Here is a 24,628-nt window from a genome sequence, read left to right as displayed (position 1 = left end):
GGAAGCAAAACAGATTTGTACTTTCTCTTTTACCGTTCTTGGCTGATGCAGAAAGAAGAGAGATGAAGATATCTTCCTGTAGCAGAATCCAAGAATTTCATATACAACTGGAATGTTTGTATTTCAGTGCACACAATGGGTCACCTTTCACTCACTTGTGTTTCCTTTCACCCCACTTTTATGAACTTATGTAAGGGAATATAGCTGCAATCTTCTGAGGACCCCTTGCTTCGTAAGGAAGAGGGGCTTTTTAAGTGATTTTCTAGTTTTTGTAAAATCAGTACTCTTTCCAGTTGCTTGGTAAGAATTCAAAACGTTTTCAATTTCCACTCTTTGGGCAGTTACACATGAAGGTTCTAGGATGATTGCAAGTACCTAGGCTCTTGGAATCATAAACTGGTCTATTTATGTATTTATGTGATTGTTTGCTAATCCAGTCAAGGTCATATAGTCCAATCCCCACTAATTCAGGAATTATTCCTGATCCATTTACTACCAACCATCCAAATGTTCTGTTTGCTATATCCTCAACTACACTGGCATGTTAATTCTTTGTAAACATTATTTAAAATTTTCTTATTTAATCCTCATTTACAGTAGCTTTGCTTAGGTCATCCATCATAGCAACATTTCTGAGAATGGATCTTGCTGTACATACACATTTCCGTGGGCAATCGGGTAATAATGGTGCCAGAAAATAATTCTCCCTGGAGAGAGACTGTAGATCAAGTTTTATGCAGGTGTCATTCAACAGAGCACAGAAATGCTGCAGTAAAAATTGTTTATATCTGCACTATAGAGCTGAAGGAGAATTAAATAAATGATGTTCCAGAATCCCAGTGCCAAGTAATATCTGAGGCTGTTTAACAAGAACAGCATTTTGTCTTGACTGAATAAAACAGTGGAATTCCTTTTATTGGGGTAACTTTATCTAAAATTCACTAAAGATAATTATAAAACTGCAATTAGTGGTGAAAGTCATTGGGCAACTTCTGTTAAAATCCAATTTAAAAGCCACATTTATGGTGCAATTAATGATTTTATTATTCCGTCACAATGATTAATCAGTGAATACCTTTAGCCCTGGAGCAACCTGTGAGCATATTCCACCAGAGGATCCTCTGGATCATTTCACATAAAAATGAATGGTTCTGCTCAGGAAGGAAAGAAAAGCATAGTGGGGAACTTATGCACCAGGTAACAGGCAAGCAATAGGCACAGTCATTCTGACATTCTGTTTTTCAAGCTTTATTTTCCTGAAATAAATATGAACAATTGTGTGGAAAATATAATATGTGAAGCAGCCTATCTCAGATGCATCCTGGCTGTGCACCATATCCTCTTTTTCTCTGGGCTCCTCCGAGCCTTTGTGCTGACTCCAGCTTGCATCAAAGGCTTGCTGTCTGCTGGAATAAACAAAACCATCCTTCTGCCCACAGCCTTTTGTGCTGGCGGGTGTGCTGCCTTGGCTTACACATACATTTGCCCCTCCTGCATATTTCTGAATCAATCTCATCCAATTGAGCAAGTGGCTAGAAAAAGTTCATCAAAGGACTCTCTCATGGCCTCATTCCTGCACTCAGACTCTACTACTCCAGGCTGACCTGAAAGGACACCAGCAGATTATGACCAGATACAGATTAGAAGGCAAGAGTAGGCAGCTAAGTTGTCCAGTGAAGTTTTCACAATGCCTTCACTTCAGCACGAGTGACGTTTCAGCATCCAGCAAGGAACTCCGTAATACTTGTGCTTGGGGTGGGAGGTCTGGCGATGCTTCATTGTGCCCTCCCTCTTCTAAGTCTCATAGCCTGCTCTTTTCCCACAGGGACGGTGTTCCATATTGTGAATCGGACTATCATGCCCAATTTGGTATCAAGTGTGAGACTTGCAACCGGTATATCAGCGGCAGAGTCTTAGAGGTGAGTCCAGTGCACAGAGACGTCTTTATTATGACAGCAGTTATACAGACGGGAAGCATCCAGCCAGTGCTGTATATTCAGAAGAGATCCTGCTCTTTTGCCCTAACTGAACCAATCTGAAGTAGTATCAGCAGCACGCGCGACATACTTCTTTACAAAGGATGCTTGGATAACTATGGGATGAGCTCACAAATCTGGTATTCACACCAAAGCGTTAGGATTTTTCCCCCACCTGGTATTTTCAATAGAGGTCGGGTAAAGGACTAGCTCCTAGTAAATTCCAGAATATGTGCCACAAGAGGAAATAAGCTGTTGTACATTACAAATATGCAGGGAAACCTAGTGGGTGCTAAATATAGTTGAATTTATTGTTGGTGCACTAAAATCAAGCATGGCTGTGTCAGCACTATAGAACAAGGGAATATGCACGCTCTTTGGAATCTGGTTACTGTCATTGAATCTTACCTGTAGAAGCCAAGCAGCATTTGGGATTTTTGTTCAGTTTCATTTCAAGCCCTCATAAAGACACAGAAAAACTTTTAAAATCCTATGAGGATGGATAATTTGCTAAATAATAGAGAATGTCAATACTAGTTCCATTCCATTTCAGAACATCTGTTGTTCTGCCAGTAAATCTATCACCTCATTTTGCAGGAGGAGCTTCCATTTTAATTACGCATAATTGTGAATAATACTTCTTTTCCTCTGTTCTGAATTTCCCAGTATTAAATTATTTGAGAAAGAAAAATTCCCTCTTTCTCCACACCATGCATCTATCTTATAAATCTCAATCATTCTGCGATTACAGGTAGTCCTCAGGTTACGACAGCAATTGGGACCGGGATTGCCATCGCTAAGCAATTCAGTCATAAAGCACAATGTCATGTGAATACACCACTTAGTGATGGCAATCCCAGCAATCCCAGTTGCCGTTGTAACCCCAGGACCATGCAGGTTGTTAAGCAGGAAGAGGTGGGAGTTCCAGGTAAGAAGCACAGGAGGGGTGGGGGGATGCCACAAGCGGGCGCCGGGGAGTGTGGGTGGGCCAGCAAGGGCTGCAGGTGGGCAGGGGCCATGGGTGGGCGGGGGGTGCTGCAGGTGGGGGTGCACTATGGAGCGCAGGTGGGTGGGTGGGTGCTGGGGGCAGAAACATGCTATGGAGTCATGCTATGCAGATGTTGGGGACTAGTGGGCTCCTTGAGAGAAAAGGCAATGGGAGCAACTTATAACCTTTCCTGTCAGCTTCCCCATTGACTTTGCTTGTGGGAAGCTAGCAAGGAAGGTCGCAAGTGGCAATCATGTGACTGCAGAGATGCTGCAACAGCCACAACTTTGCAGACCGATCGTAAGTCCCCCTCGTTCAGCACCGTCATAATTTTGAGGTCGCTGAATGAGTGGTTGTAAGTTGAGGACTATTTGTATTCGCTTTTTTCTTCCTTCTCCTTCTGAAATTAAAAAAAAAACAAAATCTCTAGATTTTGTAACTTTCTTTAATAGGAGAATTCCTACAGTCCTGTAACTCTTTCAGTTATGCAGCTATGAATGGTTCCAGGTATACAGTATTCTTTTTGGAATGCAGCATTGATAGATTTGTATCAAGATTTTATGGTTTCCTCTTCATCTGCATGGAAAGCTAGTAGTGTATTTTGTCTAACAAAGCATTTGCCCTTCATATCAAGACTGTACCTGAAGAATTGGAGATCCTCATTCAGTTCTTCATAAATATCTCCAAAACTCCTAGGAGAAAAGATGTATCTTCCCTCCCTGTTTTAGGCATTTTGGCAAAGTAACTTTGTTTCTTGCTGCAGCAAGTGTCAGAGACATCTTTTTATTCAAATGCTCCCTCAATCCATCCACCTGGAAAATATTCTGTAGCTAAGTTCCACTCTGCTTCTCCCTGTGGCTTTGGCAATAATTCCAGTATAACTCCTAGCCATTTCATATATGTTACCTGAACCAAGGAATGGTAGAAGGCTTTGACTACAAAGGGGCACTTTGAACCAGCTGATGGAATTTATCAAATTAGATAGCAAGTGTATATTCTGCCTAAGTCTAAATTCATCCTCACTAGGATGGGTAAAAAGGAAGGCTCAGCTAAAGAATTTAAAGTCATCTGGAGGGCACCAGGTTGGGGAAGGGTGATCTAACTAAACAAATAAAGCAAAAGGCTAGCTCACCTTAATCATGAAAAATTAATAAAATCATAAAAGGTCTGGCAAAATTGCTGTTTCTATACCAAAATAATATATCAGGAATGAAACAAGTGAACCAAATGTACTTTAATATAATGAGACAGCTAAATAAAATATACATTAATAACAAAGGAGGGAAAATGTTACCACTTGTATCAGAAGAGGTACCAGTGGGAAGATGCACATCAGCTTAACTAGAACTTCCAATAATCCATTCTAATGCTACCCCTTTCCACCACCACCATCCATAATAAATTGCAATGGAAGTAGTGCCTGAAATGAATAATGAACAGAGGCTTTATGGTAATGCTGACAGAAGTCAAATGAATTAAAATGTGGTTGTTGTTTTTAATACTAATTATGGAAAATCACTTTGTCATCCCTGCATATCCTTTTCAACAGTTCCACTTATAATTTATTTTCCTACTACGAACACATACAGCCAAAATTAATTTCTATAGCAGTTAACATGGAGCTCTGATCCAGATGCAGAACGGGTTTTCAGTACTATAGCTAATTCCTGAAATATGTGAAGCAACAGTAAATAAAAATCCTCTGAGCTTGCATGATCACAGACCTTCTCAACCAGGGTGTCATTACAGCCCATCCAAGTCTGTTTAGGATTAAGGAGCAGGCAAATGACTGGAATCTCAGGTTGGCTTGGAGCTTGGCAGTGTTCTGCTCGAATATTTAAAATTGAATGAGAAGAAAGAAGTCCTAACAATGAGCAAGAAATGATCATTTGCTTACTGAGTGTTTGCCCATTTTGTGTCTCCCCCCCAGTTCTAAATTAACTATCTGCTTTGTATTTTAACTAACACCCGTCATAGATAAATTGATGTGAACTTGCCATGCATCTAGCCATCTGATTTAGCACATACACCAAAAAGATTCTTGAGACTCATTGCATGTGAAAGAGGCCAGAAATTTAGGCTTAAATGTTGCTTGTTGGCTATAATTTGATCATCCTTTCATTTTCCATCTGTCGGCCCCAGACAGTCAAACCAAGACATTGGGAGCAGGTTTTAAAAATAATCCTGCCAAGTGATTGCATTCAGAAGGGTGCTACTTTTCTTGAGTTGCATTAAAACTTGCAACTTCCTGAAAATTGCACCTGCCCAAGACGGAGATGTCCTGAAAAGATTTCCTGGAGCAGAAAGTAGATTAAAGGACATCTGGCTGGCACTTTAATTCAAAAGGATTTTCACTCCAGCCGTGGGGTGGTTTAGAAGTCCCAGGGGCATGATACAACCCTATCTTTGGAGAAATTCATAACAGAATTATTTTACAGTCCCTTCCAGCAGTCTCATGGCTTACATGCTCAACCTCTCAGAACTTTTCTTCAGTCATGCTCATTGGCTAACAGCTGCTTCACAGGGATGGGAAAAGCTACTGATGTTGTCTTCAAGACACATCTTGGAAAATAATTGTTGCATGTGGATTCATTCCAGTCATCTTTGTCTCTTCTGTACATTATGTTGCTGAGCACAGGTACATGTAGTGGACAGACAGTTAACTTTCGTGAACTATCAGTTGGCCTTTGAGATTTTGAGGCCCTGACCAAGAGAATCTGCAAATATCATCATGATAGGAGTGACTGCAGACAGGTCAGCAGATAGCCTGCAACTTAGCATGAAGACAGGAGATATGGTTGATAAGTTGCATATGGAAAGCTGCAAAAGCCGTGGGGTGGTTTAGAAGTCCCAGGGGCATGGTACAACCTATCTTTGGAGAAATTCAGAACAGAATTATTTTACAGTCCCTTCCAGCAATCTCCTGGCTTACAAAGTCAACCTCTCAGGATTTTTCTTGGTTGTGCTGGTGGAAACCTTTAATCTCTAAGCCAGCTAACCGTTATGATCATAAATCAAATGGGATGGTAAGGATACTGTAGAGTTTGATACCCACTGAGTCCCAGGATTCTGATTTCCCTCAAGATAGGCAGCTGCTTTTTCCCTCCTCCTCAGTGAAATGTGGTGTAAAGGCCTTCTATTTCAGCCATAATCAGCCTTCCTATGCTTAAGCCTCTGGGTGTCCCAGATGGCTTTAAGATGTGTAGCCAGCGTAGATGATTAATGAGTCTTAAAGGAATAACACACCCCTCCCACTTTGAATTATAATTAGCAGTCTCTCTTCACTGTTGGCAACATACAATGGCCTGTAATTTTCATCAGTGTAAAATAAACAAGATTGCTGTGGTTTCTTCTGTTGGGCAGTTGCATCCCCTTCATGATCAAAGCACCATCCACGATGGACCTTTAGGGTGCGGTTGCCCTTGTGATTAAAACAAAACCAAAATGGAACCACTTACGATACTTTGCCACGTAGCTGAGAGGCTAAGCTGCCAATATAAGTGCCCAGAGATGCTGGAAATCAGGCAGCATATAAATTTAATAAATTATGGTCAGTTGCATAGTCAGCCAGATGTTTAGACTGGATTTGGCATTTTTGTCCACCTATCGAGTCCTTCCCAAGGACCTGGGATAGGCAGGTGTTGTTGTTTGATGGTGTGAAAGGTATTGTCGCAGGATGTAAGCTGTTCCAAGCAAAGCTGCCTTTTGCGATTGACTGATGGTGATTTTTTCAATGCCAATGGTCTTCCAGTGGTGCTCCAGATGTTTTGGGATTGCACCTATTACTATTGGTACTATCTTTGCTTTCCTTTGCCACAACATTCTACTTCTATTTGCAGGTCTTTGCATTTTGTGATTTTCTCCAGTTCTTTCTCTTCTATTCTGCTGTCTCCAGGTATTGCAGTGTCCGCTATCCAGATTTTTTTGTCTTTCTTATCAGCAATTGTTAAAGTCTGGGATGTTGTGTGGCAGGTACTTGTCTGTTTGAATTCTAAAGTCCCAGAGCACTTTAGCTTCTTCATTTTCTATTACTTTGTCTGTTTTGTGGTCCCACCAGTTCTTGCTTGCAGGCAAATGGTATCTCTTGCAGATATTCCAATGCCCCATTGTTGCTACTTCATCATGCCACTGTTTGTAATCAGCCCATGCAGTCTTCTTGTAGCAGTTAATTAGGTGGTCCCCTGTTTCTTCAGCTTCTTTGCAGAGGCAGCATTTGCTGTCTGTGGCTATCTTCTAAATTCTGGCATTTTATGCATTTGTTCTTAAGGCTTGGTCTTGTGCAGCCAAAATTAGCCCCTCTGTCTCTTTCTTCAACTTTCCTGCTCTTAGCCATTGCCTGGTCTTGTTATCTGCTTTGCCTGCTAGTTTTTTGTATACTGGCCATGTAATACTTTGCCTTGCCATTACTCTTTTCTCTTCTTCATCTGGTCTTTCTTGTAGGCCAGTTTGGTCTCTTCAGTATTCAGTAAGCCTTCATAGTGTACTAGCTTCAGTGCATCTTCTTCACTGTCCTTCAGATATTGTTCCAATGCCCTTTTTTCTTCTTCTGCTGTCTGGTGTACTTGCAACATTCCATGCCCACCTATGCTCCTTGGTAAGTAGAGTCTCTCAACGTCACTGCGTGGATGAAGGGCATGATTCATTGTCATTATTTTTCTGGTATTCCTGTACATGGTTTCTAGTTCTGCTTGAGTCCAGTCCACTATTCCAGCTGTGTATCTAATGACTGGAATTGCCCAGGTGTTAACTGCCTTGATGATATTTCCTGCACTGAGTTTGATCTTCTTCACTCTCATGATGTATTCACTCCTAACCTTCTTCTTGACTTCAATGTGCTTGATGTTGTCAGCTTGAAGGATGCCCAGATATTCGTAGTGATCTTCTTCATCTAGAGTCTTGATGTTATTTCCATAGGGCATGTTGATTCTTTCAGTTTGTGCTATTTTTCCCCTATTGATGGTAAGGGTGGACATTTGTCCAGTCCAAATTCCATCTTGGCTATATATTCAGACAGTGTTGAGCAGTGGTTCTATTTCAGATGATGTTTTTCCATACAGCTTCAGATCATTCATGTAAAGGAGGTGGGATAGCCTGGCAGATGTTTCTGATGTTTGATAGCCATGGCCTGACTTGTTCATTATTGTTGACAGAGGAATCAATGCAATGACAAACAGTAGTAGTGATAGTGCATCTCCTTGAAAGATTCCTCTCTTGATATTAACCTCTCGCAGTCTATCACATTGACCAGCAATTGTGTCTTCCTTTGTGCCATTGATCTTTGCACAAAGTTTCTAATATTTCTACTGACTCCTGTTATTTCTAGGCACTTGATTATCCAATCATATGGCAGGGAGTCGAATGCCTTCTTGTAATAAATCCAAGCTACATTCCAGTTGGTCTTCCTTCTCCTGCAGTTTTCCAAAATCATCTTGTCAACTAGGAGCTGAACTTTTGTTCCTCTGCTGTTTGAGCATTTTCCTTTCTGCTCAGGTGGAAAAAAGTTGTTTTCAGTTAGATGCTGTAGGACTACATCAGCTACAACACCCGTTAGCAGTTTGAAAGTTGTTGGTAAGCAGCCAATTGGCCTGTAGTTGCCTGGTGCTGCCCCTTTTGTTGGATCTTTTATTATCAAGTAGGTTTTGCCAGATGTTAACCAATCTTCAATTTCACCTCCTTTCAGTATGTTGTCAAACTGCTTGGCAGTGAGTGGGTGCAGAGCAGTCAGATGTTTCAACCAACAACCATGCAGTTCATCTTCACCTGGTGCTGACCAATTCTTGATCTTCCTTGCCCTCTTCTGCACTGTTTCTGCTGTTATTACAAGTTCTTTTATTTCAGCTTCTTTTTTATTCTCATCTACCTCCTTTATCCAAGCTGCATTCTTGTTGTGTTTCTTTGGGTTGTCCCATAGCTGCACCCAGAACTGCACTGTTTTTTCTTTGTCAGTTGTTGACTGGTTCATTGCAATCTCTCAATTGATGGATTGGTAGAAACATATCTGATTCGACTGAAATTGGAGATTCTGCCTGTAGTGTGCAATTCGAGCTTCGTATCTGCTGATCCTTTTGGCTATGACTGTTATTTGCTACTTTATTATTTCCAGTGCTTCTTTGATCTCCCTTGTTTCTAGGTGATATTTCTTGGTCAGATATTCTTTGGTGTTCCTGTTCTTCATCTTCTTTTATTTTATCTGTTCTAGCTTGCTTGCATCTGATCTTAGCATGCTGATCTTATTTTCCAACCTGATCTTCCATTTTGGTGGTACACTGTTTGGCTTTCTTTCTTGCTTGTTGATTTTGCATCCAACATATTCAGTTATAAATTGCAGTGATCTGGTGCTTATATCTGATATTACAGTATTGGCAACTTTAATACTTGCACTAGCTGTTTCTTTGTAACAAGTTTCAGTGCAGGCAACCTTATTCTGTTCTTTTTGTGCTGTTGTAGTTGCTCAGTTATTCTTTGTTTCAGTTCCTCTGATTTTTTTTAGTTAGAGGGCTTTGTTCTTTCTGAGAAGAAGGTAGAGGAGAGGGTGCCTGATTTGGGAATGAAAACAATTCAATAGCTATGCTGCTTTCTCTACTGCTGACTCTCCCTGGTTTGCCTCTACAGTCTGAGCTACTTCTGGTAAGGCTTCAATTTCTTTGTCTTGGGTAGACCTTTGCAGCTCTTCCAATTCTACTTCTGTGAATACTTTATTTCATATTATAAATCAACATTGATCTGCTAGCCTCTGTTCTGTTATTTCTGATTCTGGATATTGCTCTTTCCAGAACTGGTGGATTCTTTTCAGATATCTTCTCCTCATTGGACTTGATTTGTAATAGCAGATCATTATTTCTTTGTTTTCAGTCTTTGTATATTTGCAGTGGGTAAACAACTTTTCTTCCAGTAGTCCTGCAGCTGCTGGCCCTGGTTGCTCAGCCAACAGTCCTGAGTCCTATAGCCCACTTGTCACTAGATGTGCAAAAACTAGAACACCTAGCATGGTCCTTGTTGACCCAGGCAATGATCAATCCAGTATAGGTTTATATAAATTACTTCTCAGCATATTGTTTATGGGAGAGGCCCTCTTCATCTGGCTCCTCTGATGAGTCCTGTCCAGTATGGTTGAACTTCTGGCATAGCTCTCATCCTCCTCAGAGCATGGAAGCACCACAACTACGTCAAGGTAGTGCCTCACTGGGGGTAATAAATTATTATTATTGTTGTTGTTGTTATTAATTAACATTGGTGGTGAATAATAAGTTTACAAAGGTAAAGTGAATTCTGTGGGTAGGATATCTAATATTTTATGAAGTTCATTTGGTCTTTCATGGAAGCTGTTAGCTGGCTGCAGTTGGATAAAATGAAAACTTAAAGTACTAATACTTTTCATGTCCACTTAAAGAAAGACTCTCTGATTCAACAGGGCTTACATTTTAATACTATGTATGGCAGCCTGGTACAATAATTCATATCTTCTAGCTACATCTTCAACATCGTGTATCAATCAAAAGGCAGAAATACTTTCTGAGCTCATGATCTACAAAGCTGGGTTGTAGATGTCTTTCATTGCAGGACCTCCTTTGGAGAACACCATATTGGTGCATTGAGAGAACCAGCCATTTATATTTGCTCAGACCATTTTCTTTTGAAAGTATTCATTCACACAAGGTGGGTCTCACTGCAGTTATTTCATATATCCAAATGGTGAGGAAAACACACTTTGTATTTTGTATCCTGAGATAGAAGCCATTTCAATGAAAAGACCAACGTCTCTCTTAATCTAAAAACTGAGAAATTGGAAGAAAAGGAACTATATTTCCTGGTTAATTATGTACATCCACTGTACTCCTAACAATGCAGAGCCATAGTTATAGAAAGGCCAGCTGTAACCTATACTTGTGGCTAAATAGACATTCTTTTCAGAAATGGCAGTATATCTACCAGGCTTATATTTCTTTACTCAGATATTGAGGGTACTGTTCATGAGGGTTATTCCGCAGCTTACTTCAGATTGAGGCACAACAGAGTCACTTGGTTGAGATGGGCGGCTGTAGAAATCAAATAAATAAATAAACAAACAACATCTCTTCCTCAGCCTTAGAATTCCCCTGATCAGAAAAGAACATGGATGGCTAAATGGAGGACTTCATCTCCTGCCTTAAAGGAGCAACAAAACAATGCTTTGACACACTAAACAAGGGCTAAGAGAAAACACAAAAACATGAAAGCGATTGCACTGGTAGGGTTAGGGCTTTTGTTTTCATAGGAAGACTGGAAGCTTAGTATTTGATCCAGTGAGCTGCTGCCTGCATCCAGTGGCTCATAGGATCAGGCTGAAATTCCCATAGAACATTTTCATTTTCTCCTCTGGATAGCTCCTGGCCAGCTTCCTCGAGACAACTGCATTCGGCAGCAACGATCTATCATGTGATTGGAGACCATATTACTATAGCAATGGCCAAATCCAACAGTGGCTCAGCTAGCAGAGTCTCATAAATCTCAGTGGAGTTTTGGAGGATGCATGAATTAGAAAGAAACATGTCAAGCTGAAGGCACCGAAATATTTATGAAGGGGGGGGGGGGGAGAGACGTTTGTTGCTTTCAGCTGTAAATGTTTCAGTGATTCATTCACTCCATTTGCATGATCACCACTGATTTCCAAATTTCCGCCCTTTCAAACTGTAAAACGGTGAGGCAAAGACATCAGATAATGCAGCTGCCTGAAACGCTGTGCTTGGTTGGTTTTTGAACAGCTCAGCTTTTTTCTTTTCTTTTTTAATAAGTTGAATGAGTCTTGCATTATGGACAAACTGACTGTTGAGAATGACTAGAACAAAAAAAAAAATAGGCCAACGTGGACAACGTGAAATACAGAAAAGAAGTTTCTGTCAAATCCAAGAAAAGTCATTTGCTTTGGGGGTAAATGGGAATAAGGCAGGACTTACGTTATCTGGAGAAAGACAAAGAAGCTATTGCAGCATTGCAGTAAACAGGAAAAACAACGACCAAAAATATGGATAAGGCAAAAGTGATTGAAGAAATCATATCTCAGTCATCATCAGAAAGATGTTGCTGAAGCTCAAGTTCGTTCCCCAATGTACCCAGGTAGGATTGGGGAAAATTCAATCTCTGTTATTAGCTTAAACAATATGAAGACTGCTGGACAATTTGTTTGACACAATGTAAGGAAACTCCTGATGATCCAGAAGAGACTTGTGGTTACTACCAACCCTTGTCTCCTCAAAAGTACCTAGTGAAAGAAATACAATGCAATGTTTTTGCATGTAGGATTTCTCCACCCCTGTTCTACTTCATTGGGTCTCACATTCAAAAGGAGTGGAAATTATGAATCAGATTATGTATTTCTTTAAATAGGCATTATTAGGAAGATGTCTGTCTTCACAATAGTCAGTCAAGTGTCCCTTTTCCTTCGTGGAAAGATCTGGATTGGAATTGGATGGGTTAATCCTTTTCGTTCTGCATCCGCATCTGTCTAAGTTTGCATTTCAAAACTGGTTTCCCAGCAGCCTTGTTTGTCCTTATTTCTCAGTACAGTTCCTGATTATGGTGACACGTCTGGAAGATTGCAATTTGAGTACCTGTTGCTAATTAATTATTTATATCTCTTTTTAGCTAGTATTGTTTATTTTGTTTTTGACATCTTTGCTGGTTTATAGTATGCCAGCAGAATCCCATTGTTTGGAGTGGGCAGCCCTATAAATGCTTTTAATTAATGAATTAAATTGGTTTCCAGCATAGGCCCTGTTATGAATTTCCCTCCAGAGAGCACTTTCCTGGAGCAGTGATAGAATTGTCAATCAGAATGGGGAAAAGTAATTTATTTAGTAATTTACATTACCCTGCCTATTTCCCCCATCACACTACAGCATGTGGATCACTCTTCATTTGCTAATACTACTCATTTAGAGCAGCAAATATTAATGTGAGAACTGTCCCTGTTCCCAGGCTCATGGATGTTGCAGTATTCCACGCATCCAAACTACTAGCATCAAGTATTCTAGAATGTGAGAGTTTTGCTCATTCAAATATAAGTTGCATTTTAGTTCATACCGATATTCTGTCAGTGCACATCTTTTTGTTTTATGAGTAAAACTGAACGAACCATGGATCCTCAGCTTGTAGATGAAGGAAGCTAGGCACTTACTTGAATAAACACTAATTTCAACCAGCAGTAAAGTGGTAAATTCTCGCATAAAACAAAACTGCAACAGAGCAAAGCCACATCAGTAAGAACTCTCTGGGTTAATGAGATTCATGGATGAATGGGCAATGACCACAATCTTTTTCAAATTGCAAGACTTCTGGGGATAACCTTTTGATGGGAAGCATTTTCTCTTTCAAAAAAAAAATCCCAGGGGTGGAATCCCAGTGATGGACCTTGATATTATTGGCTCTTGACCATAATAGATCAGGAAATAGACTGCTGTAGAGGCAAACCCATATATGTGTCCTTCCATTGTTTGGGCTAGTTGTCCTGGCCTGAAATACAAGGCTAGTTTCCATAGGCCAAGAATAGAAGAATTATTGTAGAGCAGCAAACTTTGGTTCATGCTTTTGGCTAACAATATTATAACTGAACTGACAAGACTAGTGAGCTACTGCTGACAATCTAACCAACAATTCTACAAATGTGAAACTCAGTTAACCCCTTCTTTAAAAAATTATTCAAGTCAATTCTGGCCTTAACCTTAAAAGTTCAGTCTCTAATTAAAGGCCATGATTGTCCTTTCCTTCCTGGTACCCTTTAATAATCCCTTATTCTTTCATTATCATCATCATCATTGCCACTGCCACCATTATTTTCCTGTAAAAGCCCCCTTAGGAGCACTCCTTTGCACAGAGCAAGGCTGAGTGCAACAAGGTAAACCAGTGGCTGCATCTGAGCTCTGAAGCTCAGAAAGTGTGTCTGTAATCCAAAATTCCTCTTGAAAGGAAACAAGCTAGCAATTAAACCTATTATCTTTGTTAAAGAGCAGGGAGAACACCCTTGATGCATTGCAAGTGGGTGAAATAATAGGTTGCTATTTCTAATCTTGGAGTTTCAGAGTCACTGAAGGTAACAGAAAAAGTTGCCTTCTTATAGGAATGTCTCAAGAGAAGAGTGCTGGACACTTAATGAGAATAATTTCTTTTTATTCTTAACTCAATGGCAGATCTCTCCACCATCCCCAAACAATGATAGTTTGCTTAGTGACAGCTTGCAAACAGGGCTGTCAGCTATTTCAGTGGTAGCTCACATTTTCAATATCTCTCTGGACCTGATTGTGCTGTTGCTCTGCCCAGCTTTAGCAAAGTCACTAGATAGACATAAGTGGAAAATTGGTAGAGAATAATGGTCCCTTTAATCAATGTGACAGCACTGGGCACTTGGCCTCTCCCTGCAACAAAGCTGATACTAGGGTGGTTCCAGTAAGCTGTCACTCACTATAATCCTTGGGTGGCTCCACTGATTTCAAAGCCATCTGCAGTGATAAAAGCTTGAAATACAACTTTATGTTTCTATGACTTGCCACCATTCTGATGGCATACTTTATACCAAATTTGCATCCAATTTATTAGGTATAAGAGGTGATCACATGTAAGAACTAGGACTGCTGCAGAACAATCCTGGACCTTTGCATTTTGTCTGCTCCTTATTTCAGTCCTGTTGGGAATATCCTAGAATGTGTGTGGTTTCCATGTATGATTTGTATTATTGGTTAAGACAGTGGCTCAATTATTTCACTATGGACCTACGTTTTCACCAAATGTGTCATAGTTAAAAAACAGCAGCATTCTCCAAAGGTGCCTTTTCTATCTGATTTTGGTAGAAAAGACAGAGATATTTAACACCAATTTTGGTTCAATTTGGTTCTTCTCCAACAGTTTCTGTTCTATCACAGAATTGTGTAAAGTAAAAATGAAGGGATAGGCTTGAAGCTTGAGATTGATAGAAACATGATCAGGGAATACCTGTTTATGCCGAACGAGTTTAATTTGCCAGATCCAGATGAACTGCATCCTAGGGTACTGAATGAACCTCTTGATATTTTGATTGAACCCTCATGTATTATCTTTCACAAACAACTAGCGAAATGGCAGATGATAGCAGGAGAACAAAAGTAGTTTCTATCTTCAAAAAAAGTGGGTGGGGGCAGAATCCAGGGAACTACAAATGAGTCAGACTGACATTAATACTGGGACAATTTTAGGGCAGATAATAAAGAAATCAATCTGTAAACATCTTGAAAACAATTACTCAAAGTTGACATGGGTTTGTCAAGGACAAATTTTGCTGGACCAACCTTTTTTTTACTAGATGAATTCCTTAATATATTGTTGGACTAGTGTAGTCACCTTTATTTCAGTAAAGCATTTTAAAAAGTATCCATGACGTGCTGATTAGCAAGCTAGTTGTGTGGACTTCATAATGTGGGCATTAAATGGATATATAGTTGGCTCAGAAATCATACTCAAAAGGTGCTCATCAATGGCTCCTTTTCAAACTGTAGAGAGGTATCTTGAAAGGTGCCACAAGGATCAGTCTTAGGTCCCCTACTCTTTAATGTTTTCACTACTGATTTGAATGAAGGGGTGGATGGAATATTATCAGATTTGCAGATAACAGAAATTTGGGTTGGAAGGCAGAAATAAAATCCAAAATTATCTTAATAGGTTAGAAAAATGGGCTGAAAATAACACAATGACATTTAACAATTGAAAGTTCTGCACTAATGAAGCAAGACTAAAATGAATAAGTATAGGTTGACGGACACTTAGCTTAATAATAGTACTTATGGAAACAGATCCTGGAATAGTACTTGAACACAAAAACTGAATATGAATCAGCAGTGTGATATGGCTGTAAAAAATTAAAATAAAGAAAACACAATTTTAGGCTTTATCAACTGAAGTATACTTTCCAAACAGTGGGAAGCAATAGTTCATTCTTCTTCAAATAGACCCCATCTTGAATACCGTGCTAGTTCTGGGCACCATGCTTTAAGAAATCAGAAAAGTTTCAGAAAAGGGCAATAAGAGGACTAAACGCTAAGTCCTATGAAAAGAGGTTGAAAAAGCTGGGTGTGTTTAGCAATGAGAAAAGACAATTGAAGGAGGATATAACAGGTCTCTTCAAATACCTGAAAGGATGTCACATTAGAAGAATGTCAAGACCTATTCTTCCTTATTCCAGAATGAAGGATGCAGAATAATGGGTTTAAGTTACAGGAGATTAAGTTACAGCAAATTCCAACTGAATGTTAGAAAACATTTCCTAACAGGCGCAGCAGTTTCACAGTGGATCCATCCCAAATTGAAATGGCCCTTTAAGATGTTATGCTTATCAGCAATATTTGATAAGAGCTGGGAGAAACTTTGAAATTTTCCCTAAATGTAAGTTGTCCTTAACAGACCAAATAAAAACTTCTTATATTTTTTATGCCTCTTCTGAATGTTTAGTCTGATTACAGACCTATTCAGATGGTGTTTCCTTCTATAGTAATGATCCTTTTTAAAATCTTTTAAGATAGCTCTACCAAGGTCTTTTCCAGAATTGTTGTTTATGAGGACTTAAGGCTTAACACCTTATTATCTATTTTTGTAAGTCCCTTCCTCAAGTTCTCCAAGGGCTCCCTCCATGAATGACTTCAAGGAAGCATTTTACACTCTTATATCCTACCAGACTTTAGAAGGAACATAAGCAATGGCATTTTTGTCCTTTTTATGCCTCTAAAATGAGCTTGCTGACGGCTGGGGATGCTATCAACACTGCAGTAAATATTACCCTAAAAATAAAAATTGGCAACCTAAAGAAAATCTACCAAGTCATGCTACCAATGAGAAAAGAGCCTAAAATGTATTTTGATGAACATTGTACCATCTCTAGCATGGGCCAAATCTTAGAAATGAAAATATTGAAACTATCGGGGGGGGGAGGGGGAGACAGCTATTGCAAAAACAATGGAAACCTTGAAATGGGAATTAAAAACCAAATAATGATGCTTGGAAGAGGGAAATCTGACATAATATGCAAAAATGTACTCTGTGCCCTAACTGAAAAGCTGGACAAGGTCCAAGAATCACCAAAATAAAATATCTGTCTGTTTTCTCTCTGTCTATACATCTGTGTGTGTATGATATAATGCCATAATACAATACGTAGAGAGCAATCCTATATTGAAGTTGGAGCATTCTGGCATCAACGTGCTTTGACATCACATCTCACCATCATTTCCCTGGGCAAAAACCCCAGCTGTAAGCCTTGTATGCCTGGTAACTGACCTCATTAGTTTAATAATGGCCTACAGAAGAAATGCCATAGAAGAAAATATTTAACAATATATTAATTAAAGTCATAATCAAAATATCACTTAGTTGAAATTAAAAATGTTATCAACAAAATAAACAAGCATAAATGTTTGGACATAGATGGAGGGTATTTTGAAGGTTTTGTGTGTCTCTGTCTTTGTTTACAAAAGGTTAAACCAAGAATTCATCCACAATTACCTAACTTATTAAAACATATCCTAAAGAGGGAATAGGTTATAATATTTTGAAACCTGGAAACATTATTGAAGAAAATATTCACTGGAATTACAGTAAAAGGATTAAATAGTTTGGTATTAAAATATGTTCCAGTGGATCAAAGAGATTTTGTTTAAGACAATAAAGGAGAGAGGATTCCACTAAAACATCTTGGTGCAATTGATTACAGCAAATAAATATATAAATAAAATATAAGGAACAACTATTGCTTCTTTGTTAATCACTAAAATATTTGATTAATTAGAACCAACCTTTGAAATAACATTTAAAAATATGATGATAAAGACAATCAATAGAACCACACAAATAAGGGAATATCAATATACAACAAAAAACCTCTATTTCCTAATGATACAATTCCGATGCCTTGGCAAGAATTTTCTGTTGCAGGGAGTAGGACATGATGATTGCAGGCTTCAGATAATCTTTAAAAATCAGATGTGTATAAAAGGAAACAGGTAACAAATCTATAGAAAAGAAATCAGGGGAAAATAAGAGAGTGAAGTATTTAGGAATGCATGTATCTCATGATGTTTCAGAAGTCTAATGAAATTTAATGTTAAGCCCTGTACAGAACAATCCACTTAATAGGCCACAGGATTTTAATCTCAGAATGCTCTGATATCTCTAAATTTTCCTGCAACAAATCACATGGTGGGAATTTGGAAGAAACTATAAGGGAAGGAGTTGGAAGCATTAAAATTGAAAGCAAATTTCAGAACAATTGGGTTATATAGTTACTTCAATAGTTATACTTTAGAACAAACCAAGTCAATGAGCCCAATAAATCCATTAAAATTTTGAAAACTTAAACTGAAGGATATAAACAAATGCAAAATACAAATATCAAAATCTACAGGGAATTCAAAGAGAATAGTCTATTGTGGAGAAGACAAATTTAGCACAATAATGGAACCACTGAAACCATTTAAATTTTCTTAAACAAAAATAAGAGGTATGTTAATAATTAGGTGGTATCATCTAATTATAAGTGGTTTCACATCTTCTTAATTCTAAACAGTATTTGTAGCAATGTTACCCTGATGTTTTATGAGAATGTAAGACCAAACTTTAATATGTGGTTGGACTATAAAGTCATAAAATATTTTTGGGCAAAAATCTATATGAATTAGTGAAACAATCATATGTTATGGAAAATGTGACATAAATTCTCTCTCTCTTTCTCTCTCTACACACACACACACACACAGACACATTTTTATATGGTCGTGGTCTTTGGCTAGAACATTGGCCAATGGACTATTTTATTAGCAAAAAGCTAACCAACCAAAAAGCACTGCAAACAGAAATGAATAATGCCTACTTTATAGAACCCAATACCATTGTATTATATATGAAAATGTAAGTGATACAATAGGAATCAGTTAATAACAAATGTGAATTAGCTAAATATTTTGGTTCAACAGTTCTTTGTTCTCACTGATTTTTACAGGCAGGAGGAAAGCATTATCACCCCACTTGTGCCAGATGTGTACGATGTCATCAGATGTTCACAGAAGGGGAAGAGATGTACCTCACAGGTAGGAGCACCTATTGGAGGCAAAAGATCTCAATAAGGATTAAAAAGTCTGCCTCTAACCCACAGAAGCAAATTTAAAACTTGTACTTGCAACTTAAACGTGGTATGAACATTTTTAAGAGCCATGCTGGGCCTCTCTGAAGAACATTCAGTCCTTCATTGTGGTAGACTCAGTTCTTATTAGAGATAAACTGATTAATCTTCTCTAAATATTGCATGAAACTGAAATTTGTATTATCAATCCCATTTCAAGGAGAACATGCTAAAATTTTCAACAGAAGGCACTTGATCGAGCCTAAAACAAACATTTTAATTTTCTGATTGCAACAAGCTTAGCGTACTCACATGTTCATGGAGTATCTAGTTGCAAGAAGAAGAAATGAGATGACTAGGTCTTAATATAAGGTTAGAATGTTCTCCTCCCCATATATCTATTTTCAGCTTGGAGAGGGAGTCTCTTAGACAGTCTTTTGGTGTTTGACATTGTGAGTCACTAATTACCCACTGTATATCAACATTAATTGTTGGGTTGGGTTTTTTCTCCCACCCTCACACTCCAGGAACTGTTGGCTTAGAAGCTGGCAGCTTTCTGCGTGGGATGGCAATTAACAATTGGTCTGTTGTAGGGGAGTGGAGGTGTCATTAGTGCCTCCTTGGCTGATCTAATAGAAAGCTAATAGAAAACCTGCCACAGTGATGGGTCATGAAAAAAAGGCAAATTTTCCAAACCTGGCCCAATTACTGTTTATGAGAAGTTCCTTTGCATGATCTTGAAGGGCATCTAAAACGGAGAAGTAATGTAAGGTGGAGAATGGTGGGGATGATGGCTGGAAAAACTGGAGACATGTGCTACCTCTTTGAGACAGGGATGATTCCAAGGATTACAAAAAATAAAGAATGAGCTTGCCAAAATATCTCCCCATTTTGCTCCCTAGCCACCTATGAGGAACTTTACAGCAAATGTCAGATATGGTAATGTTATATTGCTATAGTTTGAATCAATTATTTTTAAAAACCTCCTTGTTCAAAGAAGGCACATTCGTTCACTCCTCTACCCCAGGACAAACAAGAGGAGCAAGTGCAGCTAGAACAATGTTTATAAACCTTGGTATACATTTCTGTCTGAAAAGAATAATGTCATAGCAACAGAAGCAACACAAGGGGACCGAGATGGAGGTTCTCCAATACAGAATCATTATGACTGCTTGGGAACAGGTTTTAATGTTTTCATTTCTGCTGGATTAGTATCATTTCTGAGCTCTTCTACATAGTCACTGGCTTTGTTTCCCAAGCCCTTAGGAGCATTTGCCATCCTCATAACGCTCAGTACTTCCCATGAACTGACCAGTACTCCCTCCACTGGCCAGTAAGAGAGCACAAAAATAAGTTCATGTAGAATCCCTTCCCACCTCCTCATGTTCCTTGTTGCCTCCTTGTATTTGCCTTCCCAACAACAGAAAGTCAATCTGGTCTTTAAGAAACACAGTGAAATGGTGCCAGGGTGCCTTGATCTCAGCAGGGAGAAAGAGAGCCAAGAAACTGGGAAGCAGGATGAGATGAAAGTTGCCACCTTTGGGGAACCACCTGCTGCACAGCTTCGGGGTTAACACTGTACAGCTCTTCTCCCAGCAGAGTCTCCTGCACCACTACTGAACCAGAAGTTAATCACCTCCTCAAAGAAGGCCAATGACATTATGGGAACACAACATATGTGATCCTGATCATGGGTTGGACACAAGCCATGGGTGGAGGGCCTTCTGTTGCAATCAAGGGGAATTAGCAGGCTGTTCATCAAAATTATTTTCATCTCTTGCAATCCAAAACATACTTTTCAGGCTGCAGAAATGGAAGCTGGCTTTTCTCCTCTTTTTTTGTTCTGTCTCAGGCAACTCATTCAGTGTCAGCTTGGATAATGTCTCTGTATAAACAGAGAGAAGCATATCTAATTCAAACTGTACAGAGGTCTTTGTACCCATAAGACAAAGAAGAAAAAAGGAGAATGCTTGTGATCTTACAATGTCCTTTATTATCAGACAGGACAACTAATTTTGAAATTTAGTACACTAACAATATTTCTGGGATGAAGATCCAGCCACAACCTTGAAATATGTGATGTCATAATATATAATTATGACAGAAATATAATGTGTTCTCATTATATTTCTTTCTAGAATCCTTCAAATTCAGATGATAATATAAGTCAATAAAGTCCATAAATCAAGAACAGGGAATATCATCCCTAAGTCTGAAAACATGTCTCTTTCTTATGTAGCTCAGAAATTAGAGGTGAGGCTAGAAAACGGGCATTAGATTGAGGACTTTATTATTTGTTACCCACACATGCACGTGCATGCACACACACACACACACACACATTCTGCCAACAAAATCAAGATGGTTTATCATACTGTATTACTTTACATTGTATTGGCTATCCTTCTCAAAGCTAGCTCTTATACAAATCATTATTATTCCTACAGCACCCTAAGGGTATTTTTCTTTTGCTTATTAATTGATAATAGTCTTTGATTCATTCTTCTATCTCTTAACATTACCTGATTGTTCTCTATTGTTCCAGCCTTTTGCTCCCATTTTCGGCAGACATTGCTGCCAGTTTGATTAATAATCCAGGAGTAAGAATTGATTCAAAGTTTATCTGAACAATTAGTACTCAGATGCATTCATACTACAGCCTTCCATCAACTTTTCTCAATCTGTCAAATCTAGAAAGATGTGATAGGCCTGGAACTGTGAGGGAGTAAAAAACAATGAGTTCCAATAGAAGAGAATATATCTTGTTCACCTAGTTGGGTAATGAAGCATCTACAAGCAAGCAATCAAGCTCAGAGAGCACCAAGAACTCCACAATAAAATTAAGTTGCACATCTCCAACAAAGATGGTATTTTGTAGGAGGTCACTGATTTGTATTGTCCTCTATATGGTGATCCTTGATTTTTTTTATACATCAATAGGGGAATAGTAGCTATGAACCAGTATCATAAATTCAGAGCTTCATTCATTTACTGAGACCTAAGCTCTTGAAGCACTTGACAGCATCTATCTGTTTGCTTAATGCTACAGGGCAATGAATAGTCCTAGATTCTCCCCATTCCCCATAGAATATCAACTATCATAATGCTGAGATACCAGCTTTCATTCTTCTTTTGCATTATAAGGAGAGAGATTATGCCATAGTAGCTTTCTCATTTTACCAATAGGAGTGATTTTTACACATAAGCATGGCTGAGTGCCATTTGTAATGCTCACCCATTGGTCAACTGGAAGGAATAGTGGCAGGGGTTATTTGCATTTTGAAGTGAGCTATGTTGAGGACAGTTCTGAATTACTTTGAAAATGTTTTTAAGGGTCTGAGGAATGAAAATGATGGGAGTGTGGAAAGGACTCAAGTGTTCCTAGTCCCCGTTTGCAATTCAAAATAGCCCAATCCAATTGGAATCTTTGCAACAAAAATATCCATGATGTTATCAGATGACAAAAATTAATGGATCTTCTTGCAAAAAAGGAGCAGTATCTTGCTGAGAGAAGGAATATTGGAAGATTTTGGTAGTATTTTTTCTTTATGAACTTAGGTAATGTTGGGTAAAGTACACATGCAGTTGGACAGCTTGTAGTTCTGACATTTACTCCTCCATGGCAGGTTCAGAAGTCTGGCATCCTATCTGCAAACAAGCAGCAAGAGCCGAAAAGAAGTTAAAGGTAAACTAAAATTGGGGAAGTCTGGGCAGCAAACTTTTACTCGTGGGCACTGGTATTCACTAAAATGGTTACTGCAAATTAGCCAAAGAATTTATTTAATTGAAATGCTGTTATTCAATTAACAGTCCCATTTACAAAATAATTGTGAACAGAAATAGGTTTGAATTTTAGGATCTGGAAGCTTTGGCCTACAGAGAGGTGTGCGCATGAGGAATAAGATAAAAATGATACCTTTAAGCTATGGCCAAGGGATCTGGACTGTAACTATGTTCTTGATGCCTATTTCTCAAATCTACATATTCTGTACTGCAACTGTGTTTATTAGATTCTGTTGTAAACTGGTAAAATATGAAATCAAGATTCTCCTGCCCCAGCATTTGACACTGGATGCCTGGTATATGTTCAGTGCCTATCTGGGATGCACAGCTTCAAATCTAGGTGTAACACCAGTGTAGCCATGGAAACCTCATTTTCCATCTAAGCTACAAATTGGTTTTCTACATAATATTGTACAGCTGCATTTTTCTGTCCAGGGCCATAAAGTAGAACTGTTTTGTCTGTATTCCAGGCCAAACTCTCTTCCAATCAGGCTACCTTTTGCTTCTCCTTCCTGCCCTAATTTCACATTTCTGACCATTAGATAATTATTTTTAAACCTCAGTATTGAGTCAAGGTAAAGGTCACTTGTTAGTTCCAGAACTGAATTGCCAGATATATTGGTTGGTCTTGGTCTTTTGCATTTTTATCATGGGGGGGGAAAAAAAAAAGGAGAGGCTCACTGAGATTGGACCAGGCTCTTAGCAACTCATTTCTATCCTTCACATAGGTAGATTTATTGCATTCTGGGTTTTGAAGTTTTAATTTGCAGATGACACATAAGCTTAAGAGGAGTAGCTTTAGAAGAGAAAGAGAAGATTCAAAACAATCTAGATAAGCTTGAACAGGGTATCAGCATCAACAAGATGGAATTTAACTAGGAGAAATGTGAAGTTAGAATTTGGGAGAAAAATGAAAGGCACAAGTATTGGAAGAAATTTCAGCAGATTACACATTGTACAGTGCGGGCCAATAGCTGCTGATACTGCATATGCTATTTTGGGATGTAATAACAGGAGCATTGAGTTCAGGTCACTGGAAGTAATCACCCTACTCTGCTTTGCTTTGGTGAAGCCCAGCTTGAAATAATGTGTCCAGTTCTGAGCTCCAAAATCTAAAATAAAGTATACATTGACCAACTGGAGTAAGTGCTGTTAAGATGGTAACAGGAATGGAAATCAAGTCCTATGAGGAATAATTAAAGGGACTGGTTATGTTTAGTCTTCAGAAGAGAAGACTATACAGGTAGTCCTCACTTAGTGTCCACAATTGGCACTGGCAACTCTGTTGCTAAGCGCTGCAATCGCTAAGTGGAAAATCATGTGACTGTGATGGACTTATGATGTCACTTCCTCTTTGGTCATTAAGCCAGTCACCACAATCGTTAAGCAAAACATCACATGATCGTGACTTGCAATTTTACTTCCGCATTCTTCATTAACTCTGTTTGTCACAAGCCAGGAGAAGCATGCAAATGGCAATCATGTGACCGTGGGATACTGCAACGGTTGTAAATGTGTGCTGGTTGTGAAGCTCCCAAATGGCGATCACATGACTGTGGGATGCTGTGACAGTCATAAATGTGAGGATTAGTCACAAAGCTGGTTTTTTTGATACCATCGTAACTTTGAGCAGTTGCTAAACAAGGCAGTCAGTAAGCGAGGACTACCTGTAATAGCAGTCTTCCGATATCTAAAGGGTTGTTAGGGGATGGATTTGTTCTCTTTCACCTTGGAAGGCAGGACCAGAACCAATGGGTTGAAATTGCAGGGAAA

General features: G+C 38.9%; 1 protein-coding gene across 12 annotated transcripts in view; it reads left to right on the top strand.

Moving 5' to 3' along the window:
• ABLIM3 (actin binding LIM protein family member 3) overlaps positions 1–24,628 on the top strand; it is a 153,683-nt gene that overhangs the window by 98,123 nt on the left and 30,932 nt on the right. For all 12 annotated transcript variants that reach the window (XR_015794729.1, XR_015794728.1, XR_015794727.1 and 9 more), the window contains 3 exons: positions 1,826–1,919; positions 18,953–19,040; positions 22,699–22,757. Coding sequence is in view for 2 of the 12 variants with exons in the window: in XM_088133657.1 (XP_087989783.1) it covers positions 1,826–1,919; positions 18,953–19,040; positions 22,699–22,757 (241 nt within the window). In the remaining 10 variants the exon portion in view is untranslated. The remainder of the gene's footprint in view (positions 1–1,825; positions 1,920–18,952; positions 19,041–22,698; positions 22,758–24,628) is intronic.

Source organism: Python bivittatus, unplaced genomic scaffold, assembly GCF_059951505.1.
Source record: "Python bivittatus isolate LINGU-HERP-01145 unplaced genomic scaffold, Pbiv_v1 ctg000080_np1212, whole genome shotgun sequence".
Classification (NCBI taxonomy): Eukaryota; Metazoa; Chordata; class Lepidosauria; order Squamata; family Pythonidae; genus Python; species Python bivittatus.
Note: the sequence above shows the minus strand (reverse complement) of the source record. Positions and strands in the feature narration are given on the sequence as shown.